General features: G+C 35.3%; 2 protein-coding genes across 3 annotated transcripts in view; both read left to right on the top strand.

Moving 5' to 3' along the window:
• The window catches only part of LOC106881680 (WD repeat-containing protein 64), a 64,761-nt gene extending 55,598 nt beyond the window's left edge, over positions 1-9,163 (top strand). For both annotated transcript variants that reach the window (XM_052967031.2, XM_052967030.2), the window contains exons 26-33: positions 54-166; positions 792-909; positions 2,532-2,623; positions 5,366-5,474; positions 6,296-6,376; positions 6,659-6,751; positions 7,436-7,492; positions 8,993-9,163. In XM_052967031.2, coding sequence (XP_052822991.2) covers positions 54-166; positions 792-909; positions 2,532-2,623; positions 5,366-5,474; positions 6,296-6,376; positions 6,659-6,751; positions 7,436-7,492; positions 8,993-9,079 — 750 coding nt within the window. In that variant the 3' untranslated portion in view covers positions 9,080-9,163. The remainder of the gene's footprint in view (positions 1-53; positions 167-791; positions 910-2,531; positions 2,624-5,365; positions 5,475-6,295; positions 6,377-6,658; positions 6,752-7,435; positions 7,493-8,992) is intronic.
• A 1,513-nt stretch (positions 9,164-10,676) lies between these two features.
• LOC106881746 (DALR anticodon-binding domain-containing protein 3) overlaps positions 10,677-23,057 on the top strand; it is a 37,607-nt gene continuing 25,226 nt past the window's right edge. Inside the window, exons 1-5 of the mRNA XM_014932239.3 lie at positions 10,677-10,964; positions 15,045-15,355; positions 16,363-16,682; positions 19,319-19,398; positions 20,774-20,890. Of these exons, the coding sequence (XP_014787725.2) occupies positions 10,773-10,964; positions 15,045-15,355; positions 16,363-16,682; positions 19,319-19,398; positions 20,774-20,890 (1,020 nt within the window). The 5' untranslated portion in view covers positions 10,677-10,772. The remainder of the gene's footprint in view (positions 10,965-15,044; positions 15,356-16,362; positions 16,683-19,318; positions 19,399-20,773; positions 20,891-23,057) is intronic.

The following is a 23,057-nucleotide window of genomic DNA, read 5'->3' as shown; positions in this document are numbered from 1 at the left end:
TTTCTTACCATCTAATTCCACGTCGTTCTTTATTCATTATATGCTGAATGTAGGCGCCAATAATCCAAGAGGTTCGCTGGAGAGCACATCTATCTGCTGTCATCTCACTTAGTTACATCAGTACATCTAACTCAATTATTTCCGGTTCAACAGATGCATCTGTGAGGTACAGTCATTTTGATCTAGTTGTTATTGTTTTGTCCCGAATCAGCCTGATCGAGTACATCTATTTTTAAAGGCAATCCATCTATCAATCCATCCATCCCTTCCGCCCACTGTTCTTGAGAAGGCTGTGGGGATACAATCCTCAGTCACCTCCTCTATAGGGTCCTATCAGAAACAACCGTTATTAGACATTCTGGGTAGATTCCCAAGCGTGACCAACTGAGATTGATTCTCCGAAGTAATGTTACTTGAGAGTGCGTAGCTCGGTGATCAGGTAGTCGTCTCTCCAGGTCGAGCCGCATTGAGAGGCCACAGCTCCGTTGCTACGGACATGTGATAAGAATGTTGCAGGAAAGAATCGCCAGAGGGATTCTCAGAGCCGAGCCAACTGGCAATGGCATACAACCTTAGATAGCCAGTCATTTCTGTTTTCTTTTTAGAAACAGTGTATCCAACACTACATCATGTGGTGGTTGTGGTGGTGGTGGTAGTAGTAGTAGTAGTAGTAGTAGTAGTAGTAGTAGTAGTAGTAGTAGTAGTAGTAGTAGCAGATTGCATATAGTTCACCGTCACTCAAGTATTATAATTTCTCAGATTCACTTCAGTGTTAAAAACTTTAATTTCAGAGTCTGGTGGGGAACAGGTGGTAGATTTGTTGGTTTCTTTGGTCAGCCACGCCCTTTCGTCTTTCCTGTATCAGAAGAATCATCCAGATATTCCTGTCTTCCATATGACATTAATGAAGTAAGTTGTACCGTTTTCTTCAATTAATCTTATCAAGTGAATCTCGCAACCTGTTACCTCATACGAATGTCCATATAACTGCCAGTCAAGAACAAACCAGGCATTTTCAGTGAAGCTCTATTCATGGAAGATTTCAAACTCGGAGCCTTGAGTTAGAAATCCTTGGAGTTCTGCATTGCTTTAAATCTTTCTGAGGTCGATAAAATAAAGTACCGTTCAAGTATTGAGGTCGATTATTATCGACTGTATCGTCCTCAAACTCTATGGCATTATGCCAATGTTAGAAATCAATTATGTGTGTATTCCTATTAATGGAGAAATTAACCAAAGTGCAGAACAACTGATTAAATGGTTTACAGGATTTACTTTCATCCTCCTGCATCCATTATTCAAATGTCACCAAAATTGATTTTAATTTTCATTTCTCTCAATAAAATAAATATCAGTAATATCAGTAGGCATGGCTGTGTGGTTAAGAAGTTCACTTTGCAGTCACTTGTTTTCAGGTTCAGCCTCACTACGCAGCACCTTGGGCAAGTATCTTCTACTATAACACCGGGCCAGCCAATGCCTTGTGAGTGAATTTGGTAGGCAGAAACTATGTAGAAGTCCGTCATATATATGTTTGTGTGAGTGTGTGTAACTGTGTTTGTGTTTATCCCCGCCCCTATCGTTTGACAACTAGTGTTGGTTTGTTTGCATCCCTGTAATGTAGCAGTTTGGCAAAATAGACTGATAATATATGCGCTAGACTTAGAAATGATTATTGGGGTAAATTTGCTCAACTAAACCCTTCAAGACGATACCCCAGCATGGCCACTGTCCATTCACTGAAACAAATAAAAGATAAAATTTAAATATATTTGTTTTTGATATTATTGACTGGGTTCTTCCTATTCACTAATCTCATTAAATTCAATACGAAGTTGTTTTCAACTCAATACCTATTTCCAGCCAGATAAATTGAGCCATTGTTTAGATGCTTTGTGAATGAATACAGTAAGATTGACGAAAATAGGGCTTTTCTACAGTAGTTAGTTAAATATAATAGAATAATCACTAAAGTTGATAAACTGATGAGAGTTTTTGGCTGTAAGCATTGGATTGAGAACAAAACCACAGAGATATAAGATGATGAGGTGTAACACTAAGGAGTGACAAATATTCCAGCCAGTCTTCCATATTCGAAGAAATGTGCAGGCCAAAATGTTAACCTCTACTTCCTCTCATGAAACAATATATACACCTCTTTATTTTTTCTAAGAACAAGCTCTGTATTTTTAGAAGGGGAAAGTAAATGGAATGTTGTGATGATCATGTTTTTTCCACCATGTTACTTTTGATATCTTCAGCAGAGTCCACTCTGTTGTGAGTATTCGGATCAGATTTCTGGCCTGGGGGGTCAATATCTTGATGCCCTGCTTCCTGTTGTCGCAACCCATGAGTCACAGCGATGCGACAAAAGCTACATGCCTTAATCCCAATGCGACTGAATTTGCCTTCGAAATTTGTGAGATAACCATATAACCACCACTCATTTGGAATCGATTTTCTGGATATTACCTCCATTAAACTTATATGACCTTGCGCTAATAAATCATTAATGTGTTTCACAATTTTAGCAGCCAACTAAAATTGCCACAGAGAAAGTTGAGAGAACGTTTCGTGGAAATGCTCAAAACCTGGAATATCCTTTGGTTTTTAACAACGAGAGGTAAATTTGAAAAAACTTTTGTTTGTGTTTTTGCATGCATGCATGTATGTATGTATGTATGTATGTATGTATGTATGTATGTATGTATGCATGCATGCATGCATGTATGCACGTATGTATGTATGTATGTATGTATGTATGTGCGTACCAGGGGTGCTGAAAAGTTCCTGGCTTTAAAAGTATCACGAAAGGCCTGGTTAGAAGCCCAACCTTTAAAGGCCTTTGAAAATCTGAAGAACTGCTGTAAGTGTGTGAATCTGAGAGGGGAATATGTTGAATAAAAGCATAATTAACTGATTCTCCCGTATGTTCTTTTACTCATAGAACTTTTCAGCACACCCTTGTATGTATGTATGTATGTATGTATGTATGTATGTATGTATGTATGCATGCATGCATGTATGCATAAACTTCACAGGATAACGACGGTGCGTTCCCGTAAAGCTGTGACTGCCATACGAGTTTGATTGTCAGTTGAACCACTTTACTCTAATTGCTTCTCCTGCTTTTCTCTTTGGTTCATCAAGAAATTCGGTAAAACAAAATCCGATGATTCAGTCTGAAACAATGCTTCATATCGCTTTTTTATTATTATTTTTTATTTATTTACTAGCTTATGATGGCATTCTGCTACATATAAACAGGTAATATATGAGCAGATTTCTCAAAATTGCTTGAGGATTATTTCGGTTAATACGGTTCTCAGAACCGTGTGGTAACGAAACATTCGGCAATTACACAGATTATCCACCTCTTATATAATTAAGATCTATCAAACCATACTGGTTGTTTACAGCAAGATGGAGCATTTTGTTTAGGAGTCAAGTGTTTGGGTAATTATCACAATGCAATACCGTTGACAAGATATAAGATATGAAAACCTTCGATTATCTATCAGACACAAATAACTCAACCAACTCTACGTTTCTGTTAGATCTTTTTCGTGTTCCATAAATGATAATATTCGGTATCGATTTCCAATTGAATTTAAACAACTCTACTTTCGATGCTAATGTCTTTGAGGAGGGTTTGAACATCATTTTGTTTTATTTAATCTCACTCTACTTCATTTTATCCTTGTAGCAATGTGTTAAATAATGAAATTTCACTTCTCTTCTTTACATTTTTGTGGTAATGTGCTAAATAATGAATCCCTTTTATCCTTGTGGCATATATCAAATTATGAGATCATCATACCAAAGTCTTTACGTTGTCGAGAGAGATTCTAACAATATGCAAATCTTTGAAGTGTTGTACATACTGTTTCCTATGAGATATTTTTAGGAATACCATTATTTTCTATCGTCGATATACGGCCATAAATTTGTAGGGATGAGACCTAATCGATTGAATTTATCCAAATACCTTACTAATCGTTGGCACATCAGCAGAAATGATTTACGGTATACCTTCTGGCTCTCTATATTTTGAATTCGAATGCAACGGAAGAAGGCAACGGGAAACCATTCCAGTATTCACCCCAAGTCTAGTAATGGTAGCGCCGAAATGCCAGTAGTTTACTTAACGACGTCATGAGCAGGTATGGGCCATCCTAGCTCGTATAGAGAGTGCTGGAGAATGTTCACTTGCACAAGACCTGTTGAAGGACAGACCAACACAATACGTGATTTTACTAATATTTTATTTATCGATCTCCCTGGAAGGATGAAGAGGAAAATTCAACTCCTGTCAGACATGGGCTAAAAACATAGAGATAAAGAGGAGCAACAACATACTACAAAGCTCTCCATTAATTCTGCCAGTTCATCTGTATTCTTCAGATGAGGGCACAAAGCGTTGAAGGTGTGAGAAGTGTGGCTGTGTACTATTTTCTAAAGCTTGTGTATGTCAACCATTTGAAGTCTCATGAAAGAACAACTGTATACAGCATCCTCCCTCCTGGAACAGGTGATTCAATGTGTGTATTATGCGGAAAAATATGCAAGTCGATTTCAGGTCTGAAAAGACATATGCACAAAGTGCATATTCCACAGTCACACGATCGAACCAGTAGAAGTTACGATTTTCGTCTGCGCCTCAAACAATACAGGCCTACAGCGGGATTGAATAGTCATTTGAGAGGTCATAAATAGAAAGTTAGAAATACCATAAGCCATGAGGAAGCACAAAGAGACGGTAATCACCGCTGTAATGGAATATCCAAACATTGCTCACCAACCAACTGTTTTATTCTTATAAATTTGTGATTATAAACTATCATCTCAGCCTGAGAGTAATTTTTCATCCATATACAAATAATGGTGAATAATTATTATGTTTAAAGTAGCTTCTGTCATAAAACGAATCAACTGGTACCCCGCCAAGAAAATTGCTACACGGTCAACGCTACTGTTTACAATAAGTATTTTTGGCATACATGTTCACTGTTCTTACGTAAGTAACATGTAACACTGTTAGCTTGTATATGTCGATCCACACACCACCAAATAACCTGTTCTGTGGTGTTTGTTATTGGATATACTATATTGAACCGATGAACGTCAGGCACAATAACTGTCACAATTCATGAGAGTTGAAATCAATGTCAGCGTTGGTATTATTCAAAATGCATCAATTATTCAATATAACGGAAGAGAAATATTCATTATTGAAAGTAATAAATCTTTTGTATATTTTGGGTTTTGGTTTTCTTTATTTATTTTTTCTACGATATTTAAAGTGAAGTGCATTCGCATGTGACTAATTGGCAGTTATTCTCGTTACTGTTATTAATTTCTCAAGGTGGAAACATTCCTGGCGACAAAATGATAAATCAGAAGAAGCAGCATTGACGTCTGACGAATTCGGTCATCCAGCAGAGAAATTCTTTACAGCCCTCGTAAAACCAAAAGTATGTTTCTAAAGCAATTTCTCAAACCCATTGTACAAATAAACTTTCTTCTTTTGAGTGAGATATGCAGTGATAGAATATATTGCATGTTTACTTAATCCTAGCACATGAGTCATGAAGTCAGAAACCACATAACAGTTGTATATATCACACTATAAATAGCGAACATCCCTCTCATATTTAGGTGACTGCGATGAAGTGACGGTAAGCTTCTAGCATACTAAAACAGTATTAAACTAACTGAAATAGTGAACATCGTAAAGGAAACGGTTAGCACCCAGCAAGGGGAGTCCCAATTCTCCTCACTTTAATAATGAAACCTTAATGAATCCTCGTTGAACAGGATTCAGGGGAGTTACCTGAAGCATTCTCTTGGCTAGCAGCTTCGAAAAAAGTCGATATGCAGCAGAAAATATCGTGAGCGGCCGTCACTTAGAGATGTTCATGAGATCATCCGTCCCTTTCGGAATCAGTACAGATCTTCCCACCTTCAGGATATCGGGGACTTTCCAGGCCAGCAACATACAGTTAACTATATTAGTGAGGACCATTGGGTCCATGGACCTAATCTCTTCATTTCCATTTGATTCCTAAACATATATGATGTCTGGTGAAAAGAAAATCAATCGAAAAGTTACTTAAATAAATAAGACAAAAGAATTTCTTTTTAACCCTTCTTCCTCGGAAAGCTCTATATTTCTCCAAGTTTTCAATTGTTCAATAGTTTATCGGTTGTTCTAATAATAAAGGATTCAGTTTTGTTTATTGAGGATATCGTTTTACTTACTTTTAATTTAGTTTTATTGTTGTTTTTCATCAAGGCATACAAGCATCATTTGAAAACATTAATACGAGGAGAAAAAGGAGCAGATGCGGTATTTCGTTCGTTGCCGCTCTACAGAGTATGTATGATTAGAATATGCCTTGAAAAAATTGCTGTATAAAAACTTTTCGTGTGTGTGTGTGTGTGTGTGTGTGTGTGTGTGTGTGTGTGTGTGTGTGTGTGTGTGTGTGTGTTACTTCGCACAGTCACTGATCGGGGTTATTATATAAAATATGTTTATCTTAAATTGTTCAACGAATTTTTCATGGAAACATTTTATTTTTCACTCTTCATTCCTTCAATATTAGTTCCGTTGTTATATTGCTCTGTTACTGTTTGTTATATTGCTTATCGCTTTCAGTTAGAAACACCAAAGGTTCCACGGACACCCGAATTAACAAGAACTACGTATGAAGATAAATGCAAAAACATGTACACCACGAGATACATGAAGGTACATCCATAATCTTTATGTCTTCTGTTGAATAAATGCATTTATTAGTAAAACCAGTGGTACAGCTTCAGTGTGTGCCCGCCGCGGAAGCACTAAATATTGATTTCAAATTCTGGCACAAGGTCAGTAAGTTTGGGGGAGGGGTTAAGTCGATTACATCGACCAACTGCTACTTATTTTACCGACCCCAAAAGGATGAAAAGCCATATCGACCTCAGCAGAATTTGATCTCAGAATGTAGCGATGGACGAAATGCTGCTAACCATTTTTCCAGGAATGGTAACGATTTCGCCAACTTGCCACCTTATGAAGCACGTGATATTGCCCATCTCTGTTCCCCTATACAACTTACATTGCAAACCGACAAGTGCCGTCCTCATAAAAGCGCTGCTCGGGACGGGGACCGTTCTCATTGCCCTCCTGCAGCTACGCTATTGATTAAAACTTCAAGTTCTTGTTATGACTATCTGCCTCGTAGGATAAGAGTTTAAACTAAAACATTTGAAGATTTAATGTATTATAAATGCTACGCACTGATATAATTGAACACTTTCTTGTCATAGAGCGGCCTTATCAGGGGTGACCTGGGGACTAAACAATAATTACATCCCACAACTTGTAGATCAATAATGAGTGTGTTTTTTTTCTTTGTTTTTTTTTTCTTTCTTGTTCTTCCTTTTACAGAGAACTTCAAAGGGACGTTGTTCAAGAAGATCGATTGATGTAAGAGGATTCAGGCAGGTAATTAATGACTTTGATATATTTGTGACGCTGAAGATAACAAAAAAGTAGTAAATATCTAACACTATTTAGTATTGTAGAATTTAGTTTTAATTTTGTACATTGTAAGCTTGAACTCCACCAGTGTCGACTTCTCTCTGGATTTGATAAATCAAGCGTTATACCGACATTAATTCAATAGGTAGTATCCATCCTCTATAAACGTTGGTGGCCTCGGCTACATCAAAACAAGTAATTGATGCCTATAATCGTGCTATTTTTATCTGAACGCAGAAAGCTGGAAGTTATCTCACCTGACCCTTTAACAGTTCTGCCAATCTACCGCTCTAGATTGGAACTTTTTTTATCGACCCCGAAGGAATATGAACGGCAAAGTCGACCTCGGCGGGTTTTAAACCCAAAATGCAGAATCGGAATAAATACCGCGAGATATTCCATCCAATGTTTAAACGATTCTACCATTCCATAGAATTTTTTTTTTTTTTTACTTATACGGTCTGTCTGATGATGGTCCATGTCACATGCAGCCCACTTCCCGAAACAAGAAACACATGCCTAGTGTAGAAGCTAAAGGTTTCGAAGCAGTTGTCTGTAGTTATTCTCTTTCTCAATGGTTTTTAAGAAATATTCACATCTGCAAGGCAACTGTCCTCTACGACAGTACAAACTTTTCCTTCTCTGTCTCAAACAACGATATCCAACCTGTTGTTTACACTTGGTAGAAGATTTGATGGGAATGTTCCTCCAGCATTCTCTGTGTTGATGTTTATGTATGTGTTCAATAGAAGGAGGATTCTGTATATTTATCCAAGGAACAGTCCCTTTTATTAATTTTTTTTTCGAATGGTATCGTATATTATTTAGCAACAACTTCATGTAGCATTAGGAGGCAGCACCTTGATGACATTTTGGTGCAGCTGCTGACCAAGTGTAAGATGTCTTCCACAGAAATGTGGCAAAATCAACGTATTCGTCTACATCTTGGGGGTTTGAGGGCTTCACTGTCTCTTATGTATGTATGTATGTATGTATGTATGTATGTATGTATGTATGTATGTATGTATGTATCTATCTATCTATCTATCTATCTATGCCTGCTTGCATGTGTGTACACCAATGTTTTATAAGTATGTACTTTTAAAGTTCAAAATTATATCTTAATATCCGTAAAATCACATTAACGCACACATGTGGGAAATCTCCAAGCCAAGATGAGACTGGCGTCAACTGGCCTTGTTCCTATATTAGAAGCTAATATTTCTTAGAATTCAAGTTTCGGTTATTTTTTACAAACAAAACACAACCCAAATTAGATTTTCAAGATGGAAAATCCAATAAAATGTAATAACAAAACCAGTCTAAGATTACTCATGTTTAACAGTAAATCTAATTCTATAATGTACTGCTTATTATTTTGTTATTTTTTTTTCTTTCCAGTAATATTTTAACAATATTTTCACCATAAATTTCCTAAACATTTATTCGCCTTTTATATTTTAGGTGACAACTAACTATTTACCAAGTATTCGCAAACTTTCAAGAGTCAGTTTTGATGTTCCTTCTCATAGCTCAAATATATTTTCCTAAATATTTCACAAATCTAAATTTATGAATTATGACTAATGAATGTACGATATGAAAAATAAAAGACTAACACATTTTTACAGCCTATTTCCTTTCATTACTTTTTTCTTCGCGTTTTGTCTTTGAAAAACCCTTGCATTATTTCCTTTAAATTTTTCTCTGTTTTCGTTCTTCACTTAACGATGTGAATTAGGAACAGTTTTTGAACGCCAAAAACGAAAAGGTGAAAGCGCGTGTCCTAGTAATTAGGGTTTTGCACTCACAATCGCAAAATCGTGATTTTTATTACCCGATCGAGTAATGCTTTATTTTCTTGAGCAAAACACTTCATTTTACGTTGATCCAGTTCACTCAGCTGTAAATTAATAATCTTGCTACGGACCCCTCTTGTCGTTCAGGGGGAAATGCTGTGATCCTGGTCATTTATACACCAGAGAAACTGAGTAACTTATACGCCATGGAAACAAAGGAAACAAATGTCTAGGGATGACGACGATGATGATGATGATGTTGATGATGATGGTGATGATGATGATGATGATGATGATGAAAAATGAAAAGTGGATCCTTAAACCTGAGAATCTTCCTGGCTGCAAAACAAGCTTCTTAACCACACAGCCACGCTTTATTTAGAAAGTAGTCTTATCACCTTACTCAAGTTTACATGACTCACTCACCTGTTCATCTTATGCTATCTCAATGCGTTTCTTAGTCAAAACCTACGCTAACTAACCTATGAACCGATTCCATCTCTACATAGATTTTCTGAGAAGGTATTGACCTGAAGAAGTTCTCACTGAAAACCAATACACAGACATGCATTGATAATTGCCAGGGAGGGAAGGCTCGCAAAGGCTATCAGTACTACTTCTCCTTTTGGAGGTGGGAAACATTTTCAAAGTATGGATTTATAAATTTTATGAATGCTAATTGCTATACAGCTTATTCAAAACTGTTGCATAAAGAGAATATGTAATATGTCAGATATTTACCATTTTAAATATGTATATAAGGCGTGGCTGTATGGTAAGAAGCTTGTTTCTCAACCACATTGTTCCTGGTTCGTTTCCACTGTGTGTGAGTGTCTTCTACTGTAACCCTGGGTTGACCAAAGCCTTGTGAGAGTAGATTTGATAGACGGAAACCGAAAGAAGCCTGTCGTGTGTGTGTGATTATGTATGGGCTTGTTCCCGTTACTTAGCGATTCGATATAAAAGACAGAATAACCAACAGGCTTTAAAATAAGTACTGGGGGTCGATCCTCTCGACTAAAAGTCTTTGAAGACAGTGCCCCAGCATGGCCGCTGTCCAATGGCTGAAACAAATAAAAGATGTAGGAAACTTGTCATAGCAGTGATGGTGGCGACAACAGCGACGACGATAATAATGATGACGACGGTGGCGATGACGGACAGCTGCGTCCGGAACGAGGAAGCATCTTAAACTGCAAATCATTAACGATTTTTTTAATAGGCAGATTTGAAATCCTTATTAAGCAATTCATTCGACTCCAGTATGTCTGTGATAAAACAATTGCAGTATTAACTGAGGTAGGATAATATGGAAAAAAAAAAAAAAAAAAAAAAAAAAAATCCAACTGTAGTAGGATAGAAACTCCGAAACACTCTGAAAGATGACACTAATTCCAAAAACCTTTTGAAGTTAAAGAATTGAGAGTTATCTCCCGTTTTTAATCATGGCGCAGTCCATGCAGAAAGTTTATAGCAGTATTTGGGACCAAGTTTTATCTCTTTTATTTGAACATTCACCACTTAAAAATAATGAGGAGAATTTAAAAAAGAATACGGTGATATATCGTAGAAGCAAACGACTTCGTAATGGCGATGCGATCATCCCACGTGGCCGACTATCTGATATATCTTCGGAGGTAATGAAATTTGATGTTAATACACGATTACAATGTTTACAGTCTGTATCTCCTTGATTTACCTTACTAAATGCCAACGCTTAATGTTTCCAACTATGATAATAGGCTGTGTTTAAGTTAAACTGATCTACTTGTCATTATGGTTAATTATTACAGTAGCCTCCCATGTTTATATGTTCTTGTAATGTTGTTACTGGACTTATTGGTTCCGGTTCAATCTCACCGCATGGTATCTCGTGTAACTCATTTTCTTTGACTTCTGGACGAAGCCATAGAAAATAACAATTTCTCGAGATATCTTGTGACTAAAATTAAGTTGACAAAACTATGTATAGCAGCCGTTCAAATGGATCGTACTTGCAATTCAAAGATACAACCTTTTCACGCTGATTCTCTAAAGAAATACGTTAATGGTACACGTGTCTGTGCAATGCACATCTAATTCACTTGTAATACACTTGATCGAACGACGGATATCCGTGTGTAAGGGAAGACCCATATAACTAAAATAGAAGTTTTCTATGGCTTGGATTACTGGTCCCTCTTGATTCTTTAGATAATTCGATAGCAATAATTATATATCTATTTTCTGTCACACTCCTGTATCGTAGACGACTAATGATTACTTCTCCATGAAATTCTTTGTTATTAAACTAGACCATCTTTCTGCGACCAAACAGATCCATTCCACCGTCACGGATGTGTACCAGGTAGTAGGTCGTGGGGCGGGTACTGTCGCCTCTGGGCGCAGATGTCGAGGAACGCAAAATTTCTTCTAATTTTTCATGTCTGTTAATTAAGATGGGAAGAGCCAAAAGTTTATTTATCTCCATTTAGAGCTGGCAGAATCGTTAGCACGCCAGGCGAAATGCCTAGTGGTATTTCGTCTGCCGTTACGTTCTGAGTTCAGATTCCGCTGGGGTCGACTTTGCCTTTCACCCTATCAGGGTCAATTAAATAAGTACCAGTTACGCACTGGGGTCGATGTAATCGACTTAATCCCTTTACCTGTCTTTGTTTGTCCCCTCTATGTTTATCCCCCTATGGGCAATAAAGAAATATATCTCCATTTAATGAAACCATTACTACGACAGACCTACCTTAAGTATCAATTAAGTAAAAGAAAGAATTGGAGTCATTCATCCACTTAACACAATTAAGCACCAAGTTTTTTATTCCTTTCTTTTTTTAGTTCCCCTTTGCATTAGTGTAGCGAGTGGAGTGGTTTGCTCCGAGGAACGCTTTTGTGGGGCCGGCGCTTTGGGGTCTGCTATATAAGTCTGTATAGACACGAGGGCTCATGGTGGTGGGCACTTCCAAGAGCTGTCCTGTGCAGCACACACCATAGCTACCCAACTATTCCTTTGACAAGAACAATTTACAAATTTTATTGACATCTCTTAACCCGTCTGTGACTTGGCAATATTTTGTGGGATAATACGATGATGATGATGTTGATAAAGACCCGAAATTTTGCAACTTCCACAATTATGGTCGGCGCGGTGAGATAACCCATTTGTTTACATGCCAACACCATGGAAACAAAGCACGCGATTGCTTGATTGCATGCAAGCAATGCAATATATACAAAATAAAAAGCATTTAAAATGTTTGGGGTTAATGCAGTTTCGCACCTCACCTTGAAAAATGCATTTTTTGGAAAAAAAAATTCGGGTTCCTACGTTTTATATGTCGGAGATTAAGAATATGCGAAAAAATGTTTTATAATTTCAACCCCCTACCTCTTCCGCCTCCCCCTCCCCAATTTAAAATTTTAATTTGCTTACTTTGAGATCTAAATCCTGAGGCTATTGTAGATTAGTAAATAATCAATAAAAGATTAAGTGCTTTAATTTTTATTGGTTCCATACAGTGGGCTATGTGAATATTGAAGCACCGCTATGTTTTTCTTTTTTTGTTAAACTTTGGGAACTAATTACCTCCCTTGCACATACAACTAAATTTACCAAAAGCTCTCTCAGAGAGAAAGTGTGTTTTTTTTCACATAATTAAAAAAGAAGAGATGGGTTATAATTTTTATTAATAATGATTTATGATAAAGATTTTACTCAAATGCTTTTTTTTAAGTAATTTCATTCATTTCTTGGTTTGTGGTTTAGCAAAATTTGCAGTATTATCTGCTTTACCATCCTTTCTTTGAACAATATCCACTTTTTTTTTATCATTTAAATAAATTACTGGTACATTATTTACAATTGACGGATATTTGTCCTCATCTTGTTTGTTGTTAACACGTTTCGGCTGATATACCCTCTAGCCTTCATCAGGTTAAGAGCGTGGGCTACTAACCCCAAGATTCCGAGTTCGATTCCAGGCAGTGACCTGAATAATAATAATAATAACAACAACATCGAAAAATACCTTAGGAATGAGAACCCAGGTACAAAATTTCCCCAAGACACCTGATGAAGGCTGGAGGGTCTATCAGCTGAAACGTGTTAACAACACACAAGATAAGGACAAATATCCGTCAATTGTAAATAATGTACATAATTCCTCATCTCTTAAATATAGAACTAAATTACTGGTACTTATACACCTATATTCCTATCTGCTGTCTTTACCTAAATTTCCTCGTTTTATTTCTGTAATAGACTTTGTACACTTATTGGAATCTTAACTCATCTGTATTCGGCAACTTGAAGTTTTAAATGTTTACTGGCATTAAATGATTTAATGCACAATGAGAAATGTATAGTAATAAGATTGAATACTATATAGGACTCCATATAATGTGAGAGTTTATCTTAAGATTTTGTAGCTTTAAATAAATAAGAGGAAAATCTCATTGAATAAAACATTCCTTTCTGTCTATTATTCCTTGAAAATTTAGTACCACATCCCACATCTACGTGAGCTAACATTCACAGAATTTACCCAGTATCAACAAACAAATTTGCTGTAAATATTCAAATACCTTTCTCCACTCAACCATTTAAAAAATAATTTATTTTTTCCTTTTATTTTCATTTTCTCATTTTTAATTATTAATGTTTTTACTAGCAAGACCCATGCATATTTCACAGAATTAATGGTAAACTTAGGTTATTTCTGTAAACTTTATCCAAAAACCTGAATGCATAGCCTGTGTTGTATCTGTATCAAAAGATAGCTGCTCATCTATTAATCATTTAAAAGTGGAGGAAATTGGAATACGATGATTACTTAATGCACTTTATATATATACTTTATATACTTTATGCACAATTTTACATGCTTAATACACAGCACTCTCCTTTCACTCTCACTCTTCATCTTACCCTCTTTTTCTCTCTCCTTCTTCTTTCGCTCTTCACCTTTCCCTTCAACTAGTCATGTGAAAGCATTACAGATGAGCTAAGTAATGGAGGTAAAAAACTTAGTTAAAAAAACAATTACACATTTCACTCACTACCACCTCTCCCTCCCCTCCTCTTCTCACGCATCCCTCATTCACCCCACCCTCTTCTTTTCCCTTCAACTAATCACGTAGAAGCATTACAGACAGGTTAAGTAACAGAAGGACAAACAGAATTATTATAAGATTATTAATGGTTAAGTCAGAGAAAGACTGGTTCTGAAATTGGTTGTGGGAAACAAAGGAGAGAACTGATGACTCAAGAGTTGTATAAGTCTGCATATCAACATATTGAATAATGCTCAGTCAGGAAATCTGGTCAGAATGGACTCTGCTAAAGACGCTCAAAGATTATATGTTGGCACTGCAACAGGCAATAGATTAGGTCTTCCATCTAAAAATGAGTACACTCTGACAGGCTTTGAACAGTTTGTAGTTACTCAATTTCACTCACAAGGCTTGAGATAAACTAAAGGTGTTGTAGAAAGCACTTGTCCATGTAGGACTGAGCCCAGAAATACCTGTTTGTGAAGTGAACATCTTAACCACGTGACCATGCATGTATTCATTTTCCTTCTACAAAAGTAAATAACTCAGGAATATGTTTTGCTCAGAAGAGCTAAACTATTTTTCATTTCACTATATCTAATAAAATTTGAGAAAGTTAATTAAAATTCAAAGGAAATTTTAAATTAATATTTATGAAAATTTATTTCTTCTAGACTTGGCAGCATATATATTCTGAGATTGAGACAAGAAGCAAAACATGGTCAATACCTGTGACTTGTGGTCAACCAACAAAGGAAGCTGTGGCAGTTTTTCACCTTCAACGTCCTCATGCCTTTCAACATGTTTTAAAATTAGTTCAGATGCAGGGTAACCAGTATGGACTAATATCAGACAGACAGGGCTACAACATATTTGTCAACTGTAGTCATATCAACACACAGCAGAACAAATCTCTTGATCACCTTGAACACATCCGAGAAATTATTTTATTAGATCACATCATGAAATTATTGACTGCCAGTGGGTATGTAGAGTATTATTGTCCTTTCTGTGTAAATTTTATTTTATTTTTGATTTTGTGTGTAAAAGAAAACTGAATCTGTATCAACTTTTGTTCTCTAAAGACAAGTATGATCCTACTCTAGTAGAATGCAAATCATGTGTAGTCTCATTTTTCATGCTTAATATGACCTTTGATATCAGGTCCATATATTTTAAGTTCTAAATCTGCTATAAAAATAAGATGGTCAATGTCTTAAATACCAACAGAGCAACTTCCTTAGACATCTTACTTTCTTAGTCTCTGGTAAGCTGGGGACTTGGGAATGATAAGCAAGATTAGTGTGATCATGCATGATATTCTTAATTAGGCAAGGTCAATTTTTTCTTCAAACTATATTGAATATGCTAAAATGAGAAAATAGTTTGGCCATTCTTAGTAAAATGTATTTTCTAGATGTTGAATGGATATGTGCATGGCCTTGTCATTAAAAATTTCAGTTTACACTCATGTGTTTGTATTTTTAATTACTAAACAAATTGTTCTTAATTTGTAGATTAGAAAGTATATGTGAAGAGAATTCCAGAAGCATGTAGTTTTGAAAAGTTATACCTGGAGTGACTGTATTGGTAGTAAAAGAGAATAAATATTGTTAAAATAAGAGAAGAGAGAGAGGAGAATGTAGTAACATCAGCAGTGATGAATGGTATGCAGATTAAGAGTTTGTTCACAAAACTGTCTAGTTTGTTGGGTGTTTTGTTAGCTTACATTACTGATTGTTAAATGTTAAATGAAGAGGGAGAGAGATGTCTTAGCTACCTTTTTAACCTAAATTAAAGTCTTGTATTCTTTTAAGATTCAGCTGAAACCTGCACCCTAGATACTTTCAATATGAATAGTTTTACTGAATGTACATTGCATAATCTATCAAGTCTTATAGTTTCTGATTTGAAATTTCTTTTTGTTTTACACTTGTAAAGTTATGAACCAGAGTTAACATAGCTTTCAAAATGTTTTTCTCTCATTTCCAGGTACTCTGTAGCAGGGATTATTTCAGACTCTAATCAGTGGGATGCAGAGTTACTTCAGATGTTGAATGCAACACACATTTCCCAGAAAATTGTTGATGCTTCTTTGCCATGTGGGTCATCTGCAGTACAATCAACCTTGTGTCAGGCAGCCAACAAGTCCAATTTCAGGCATCACTTTTCCACAAACAGTGCAGTCACATCAAATAAAGATGATTTTGTACAAAACCATATAGTTTTAGATTTAAAAAATTACTTAGATTCTGAAGAAGGAAAATGTGAGAGAATTAAAGGATTTGATAAAAATCTTCATTTAGTGAAAGGTAATATTCTATTACAAACAGAGAAAAATCTTATTTTATTGTTGTGCAGTTTTCATAGATTGGATATTTGAGAGTAGATCATAGAAGATGTGCCATAGTTTTGAACTATATTGCATAGTCCACTATGTTGTACTAGTTATGTTGCATTGTAGCATCTTCAAAATTTTATTTCTTAAATTGAACTAGTAGGTAATGGGACTTATCAAGTTTTTGGCTCTGCTGGTTTATATGGTTGGTTATATTTCTATTTATATCAAGATAAAGCAGTATAAAAAAAAAAAGTTAAATCGTTAACAAAGAATTAGCAAGTTTAAGACTTTTAGGAAAGAGTGGGGAAAATACTTAATCCAAAAGTCATTAACAATATAAGGAAGTGAAATGACTTCAGTCAAAAACCAAGAGCATGGTTCACTTGGAAAATAACTACATCACTAATAGAAATAAAAATATTGCTTGCAATTTTTGGCACAAGACCAACAGTTTTGGGAGAGGAGCCAAGTTGATTAAATCAACCCCAGTGCTCATCTGGTGCTTATTTTATGGACCCTGAAAAGATGAAAGTCAAAGTCAACCTCAGCAGAATTTCAACTCAGAACATTGAGATACACAAAATGCTGCTAAGCATCTTGCCTGGTGTGCTAACAATTCTGCCAGCTCATCACCATGATGGAAATAAAAATATTGATGAAGGATTATATGCTAGTATAAGCAGTGCCAGTTTGTTTTTTTTTTTTAAACTAGAGAGCTACAGTAAAATGCTTCAGCCTGTCAACCAATAGCAATATTGATGGACCCTGTGACACGAAGGGAGTTAATTTGTGATTACTAACTGAATAAACATTCAAAAAATGTTTGAAGGGAATAAAAAAAAATATATGATAAAATAATGTACTAGACTGTGTAGACATGCAGGAATAGTTGTAGGTTAAGAGATTCTCTTTGCAGTCAAGTGGTTTGGGTTCAGTTTTACTATATGGCACCTTTGGAAGGTGTCTTCTCATACATACTGATCAATGCTTTATGACTGAATTTGCTTGGCAGAAACAGAAACAAACTTGTCATATGTATGTGTTTGTATATTTATGTAAAAAGCACCATACGAGTGTGGTTGATGCCAGTGCTGCCTGACTGGCTCCCTTGCCGGTGGCACATAAAAAGCACAATTCGAGCGTGGTCATTGCCAGTACTGCCTGACTGACTACCGTGCTGGTGGCATCTCAAAAGCACCATTCAAGCATAGTCAATGTCAGTTCTACATGACTGGCCCCCGTGCTGGTGGCACATAAAAATCACCTGCTACACTCTCAGAGTGGTTGGCGTTAGGAAGGGCATCCAGCTGTAGAAACCTTGCCAGATCAGATTGGAACCTGGTGCAGCCTCCTGGCTTGCCAGTCTTCAGTCAAACCGTCCAACCCCTGCCAGTATGGAAAATGAACGTTAAAAGATGATGTTGATGGCACATGTGTGATTATGTTTGTGTCTTTGTCGTCTTAATATCTGTATACAAATTGTAAACAGAACCAACATTCATACAAACAGTGTCATTTGTTTGTAGTGTTGTGTGACAAAATAATATCTGCCCCAGATATTATTTTGCTTGGAAACAATTGAGGGTTAGCAACTGGAAGAACGAACTTCCAGCCATAGAAGACCTACTTCAAGAAGTTTCATCTGATTCATGCAAGCATAGAAAATGGACAATAAAATGATGATGATATAAGGATATCAAAGAAGGAAGAAAATTGGAGACCACCTAAGAAAGTTGCTGCTTCTCCTTGTAAAAATCAAAACTGAAATACCTACATTTTTATTCAGGCTTGCAGATCATGTGTTTATTAGTTATTAATTAACCCTTTGCCTGCCCCAAGCATTTTCATATGTTTGTCCTGAATGTCCATGCTTGTTTCCAGACTTTCAGTTTGCTGAGTAATATAAACTTCCCTTTCTCTAAGTCCCAAGTTGTTCTAGTAGCTGAAATAAAAATGGAATTATGTATCATGTGATATATGGACACATGGAAAAATATATCCTGTATATCAAATGTGAAACAAGTAAAAGGTTAATATAAGAAAGTAAAACAAGTAAAAGGTTAATATAAGAAAGTAAAACAAGTAAAAGGTTAATATAAGAAAGTAAAACAAGTAAAAGGTTAATATAAGAAAGTAAAACAAGTAAAAGGTTAATGTAAGAAAAATACATAACTTTCATGACATTGTGTTACATGAAAATAAAAGAAATGATTTGTTGTTTTTTAATAATATTACCAAAGACTGAGTCTATTGGGTTTGTTTGTTATGTGTTCCTGATAATATCATTTGTTGGTTCTTTTCTATGCCCTTCTTTGAGAGAAAGTAGGCCTAATAGGGTAAGATTAAAGATTTTTCTTAATTTCAAATTATTATAAGATACTACAAGTGAGATACATGAAACATCTTGACAGACTGATTGTACAAAGGATAAAACTATGGCACTATTCTAGACATTTATGAGGCAAGAGAGATTCTATCCTCTGAGATTATCCATCACAATGATATCAATTTCATGCATAGATATCTAAATATCATCTATCACATGTATGCTTAAGAATGTTAATATTCTATATTTTTTACCTTGAGTCGTTTATCTAATTTTTTCAGTCACTGAAGGTGATGACCCAACACTTCTAATGTTACGGGTGTCTCAACTTGAATCCTGTTCTAAAGTTCTACAACAAAAGGTCAGTAAGTAAACCTACTTCATGTTTAGAGATGTTGAGTTACACACACATATACATACACACATACATACACACACACACATACATACACATACACACACATACATTAAATGTTTTTAAGTCATAGCAAAATATGAGAAATTTCCAATGCTAATGGATTTGATGTCAAACTACAACTGACCAGTCAATCTTTAGTTCAAACCTCATAACCACTATAGTAATAAAACTTGTGTTCTTAATTCAGGGTATATAACTCTGCTTGTTTCAGTTTGGTTAAAATTTTAATCTGACCTTGAAGCATAACTGTTTTCTCTTCACTGTGTAAGAATTGTTTATTGATCAGATTTTACATCATAACTACATTGAGTGTGATGTAACTTGGCTGCTATTTTTGGTGTAGGTGGCGTCCTTGGTTATTTATCCTTTAATGATTCTCTTATTACTAATGTGGCGATTATAGAAAAACCTAAATTCCACTTAGAAAATCTAATAAAACTGAAACATGTTCAGAATTGTCACCCTTCCTTGCCAAGATCAAAGTTAAATAGACATTTTTAGCTATTGTGTTTTTCTCGTCATCATATATAATTATTACTAATTATCATGGCACTAATTATTTAGTGCCATGAATACAGTCATGATATATCACTGGCAGAAAATTGATTCCACTTCATCTTCACATTGAGTGATTAGTAGGACAATTTTTTTTTTTAATATTTAAAATTGCTTGATTTTAACCTTATTTTCATACTTTTTTAAACTTAATTCACAGATTTTAACCTTATTATTATTAATAAATCCTTAAACATTAGGGAGTTCACTATAGTTTTGATTACTTTATGATACACAAGTATTATCAAAACAGCTTTAAAACAATATTGTGGAAATTTATCATTGTACAATATGATATAATGCTTTATATTTGTAAGCAAAAAAATTCCTATCTTTTGCAACAAATTTTTGAGCATTGAAAACTGTTTTACAACAGCTGATGTCATTTATGCTTTTCTGTATCTAATAAAAAAAAAATTATTTTTAGTGAAATTTAATTTTTTAAAACCTTATTTTAACTTTACTGTATGTATGATTATAACTTTATTAACTTTAAAAAGTGATTAATTACAATGACTAATCATAAAAAAAAAAAGCTTTTTATATTTGGTTTTAAATTTGAAATAAATGTTTCTATGAATTTTAACTTTTTGGCAAAAAATTGCCTTAGTGATGAGCAATAAGGGTAGGTAACTGTTAAAATACTTGTTTCAACGAAACCTTTCCTAGCTATATAAGCATAGGAAAATGGATATAAAAGAAAGTTGAATCAGTAGATAAATATAATGTAAAATTGTTCTGACATGTCTCCTTTTCATCATAGGAGGATCAGCCTGTTAGGTGTTGTATTCATCTTGTACCATCTTCTGAAATATATGTCCAGCAGCAAGTCCATCTCATTTGGAAAATCCTGTCAGACAACTGTAAACAATTACAGCAGGTAAACTGTTGGATTACACTCAGTTTTTTTTCTTCTTTTTTTTTTTGATAAATCAATAAAGCTTCTAGGATTTAAAGAAAGAAACATTACATTTATGGAAATTAAATTTTCAATGCAAATTATTACCATTGTTTTATGTTTGCTTTCTGTGCCTGTATGTTTATGGTAGGTCATCATGATCCAAGTCAATTCTGCCTTCTGATTCATGGCCAAGGGACCAAGTCTCTTTTGCCCATTTTCACTTGACATGGTTTCTATGGCAGGATGGCCTTCCTAACACCAACCATTTTGCAGAGTATACTGAGAGTGTTTTTTTGTGACACCAGCATGATACCTGTCAAAGACTAGTATTTTTTCATTTTTCTGGTTAGTATGTGAAGCAGTGAGGAGGTTAGAATTATATGACAACTAGTCTAGAGTCGCTCATCATACTTCACTGCATAAATTGAAAGAAAAAATAAATTAATAGAAATTGCCTATTAGGCCAATGTTCTGTGATAAAAGCCACTGTGTTTATTTGTAGTTATGTTCACTTCACTAAATATACCGAAACTAATTTCATAATGTATTTCATATTAATGTAATCTCAAAATTATTTATTCTCTAAACAATTGTATTTTTTGGAGAGGTGGGGTGTATTTAATATAATTGAGGCAGTTTAGACTAATGTGATTTGCTGAGTGGGGTATGGAGAAAACAAGATTTAAATTTATAATCAGGTAGTGCAGGACATCAATCTTACAGACAATCCCCTACCATTTTTTTTTTTCACTTTATTAGTAGAGAAGAATATTATTATTAAAGGAATAGTTTCTAGAATAAGAATAGGAAGGAGAAAGTTCAGGGAGCAATAACCTCTGTTAGTAACAAAAGATTTCTCTCTTGGAGTGAAAGCAAGTTGTATGATACTTGTGTTAATATTTGTGAAATGTGGGCTCCAAATTCAAGGGACATGTGATGACTAGAATGGAATGGAATGAAGCTAGTAAGCTTCAAAGGATGTGCAGTATCAGTATGCATGTATAACAGCATACAGATCTGTTAAGAGAAAAATTTGGCATAAGAACAATCAGATGTAGTGTGCAAGAGAGAAGACTGCACTCGTATGGTCACTTGGTGCATATGAATGACAGCTGTATAAAGAAGTGCCGATCAATAAAGTGAATGAAACTTTTGTAAGAAACTTGCATTAGAGGGAGACCCAGGAAGTTATAGAACAAAGCAGTGAAGGCTGATCTTAAAATGTCGAGATTGATGACAATGTCACTGAGTTTGATAAGACCCAACAATCATGGTGAAAGTGAAGTCCTAAAAGCATTGTATTTATGTCTATACACTCAAGTTGATAAGGAATAAATCTTACTCCAGATATCTTAGGCAACATGCTCAACTAATCTTGTGCCTGTTCCTGATGTCTAAATGCAGTGAGAGATTTCATGCATTACTCAGATACACAACAAAACATCTGTAAATTTGAATTTGAACTCAAGACTTTTGAACTTAAGATCATGTACCATATCTACTTTACCATTTCACTTCTCCAATCACTGTAATTATCATCATCAGCAGCAATATCTTCATTTTCACATCCACTTTTACATGCTTGCAGAATTTGCACATACTTTATCCACTTTGTGCTGTGAGTTTCTTCCCCATCTCCTTGGAACCACTTCTTTCAACATCCATCCCTCATTCTCAGTATTATCCCTTCATCATATTTTCCACTGATCACTCTCCAGTTATCTCTCTCTACAGTTATCTCTCTCTACAGTTATCTCTCTCTCTCTCCTCTGAGCTACATCTTAGAATTGCCATACCTCATCTTTAACACCCTCACCCATTTGATCTCATTCTCTGCACCCTTTCATATCATCAATCCTTCTCAATGCTTTCTCATATCTGCCATTGACACCCACCCACCTATCTTTGTTTCCACTCATTATAGCCACTACTTTATATCCCTGACTTCCATCCCTATCACTGTACATCTTTCTCTCTCCTCTACTCTCCTACCTCACACATCATCTCTTTTTTTACTGATCTATCCACAAGTTTATCATAATGCTGCTCCCCATCCTTCCTGAACGGTCATTTATCACATTCCTTAGCTATTTCCTTTACTTTCTCTCCTATGCTCATATTTACCATCGACCACACCACCACCCTT

Source organism: Octopus bimaculoides, chromosome 4 (assembly GCF_046866305.1).
Source record: "Octopus bimaculoides isolate indiv1 chromosome 4, ASM4686630v1, whole genome shotgun sequence".
Taxonomy (NCBI): Eukaryota; Metazoa; Mollusca; class Cephalopoda; order Octopoda; family Octopodidae; genus Octopus; species Octopus bimaculoides.
The sequence above is the reverse complement of the archived record's forward strand: the minus strand, read 5'-3'. Positions and strand labels throughout refer to the sequence as shown.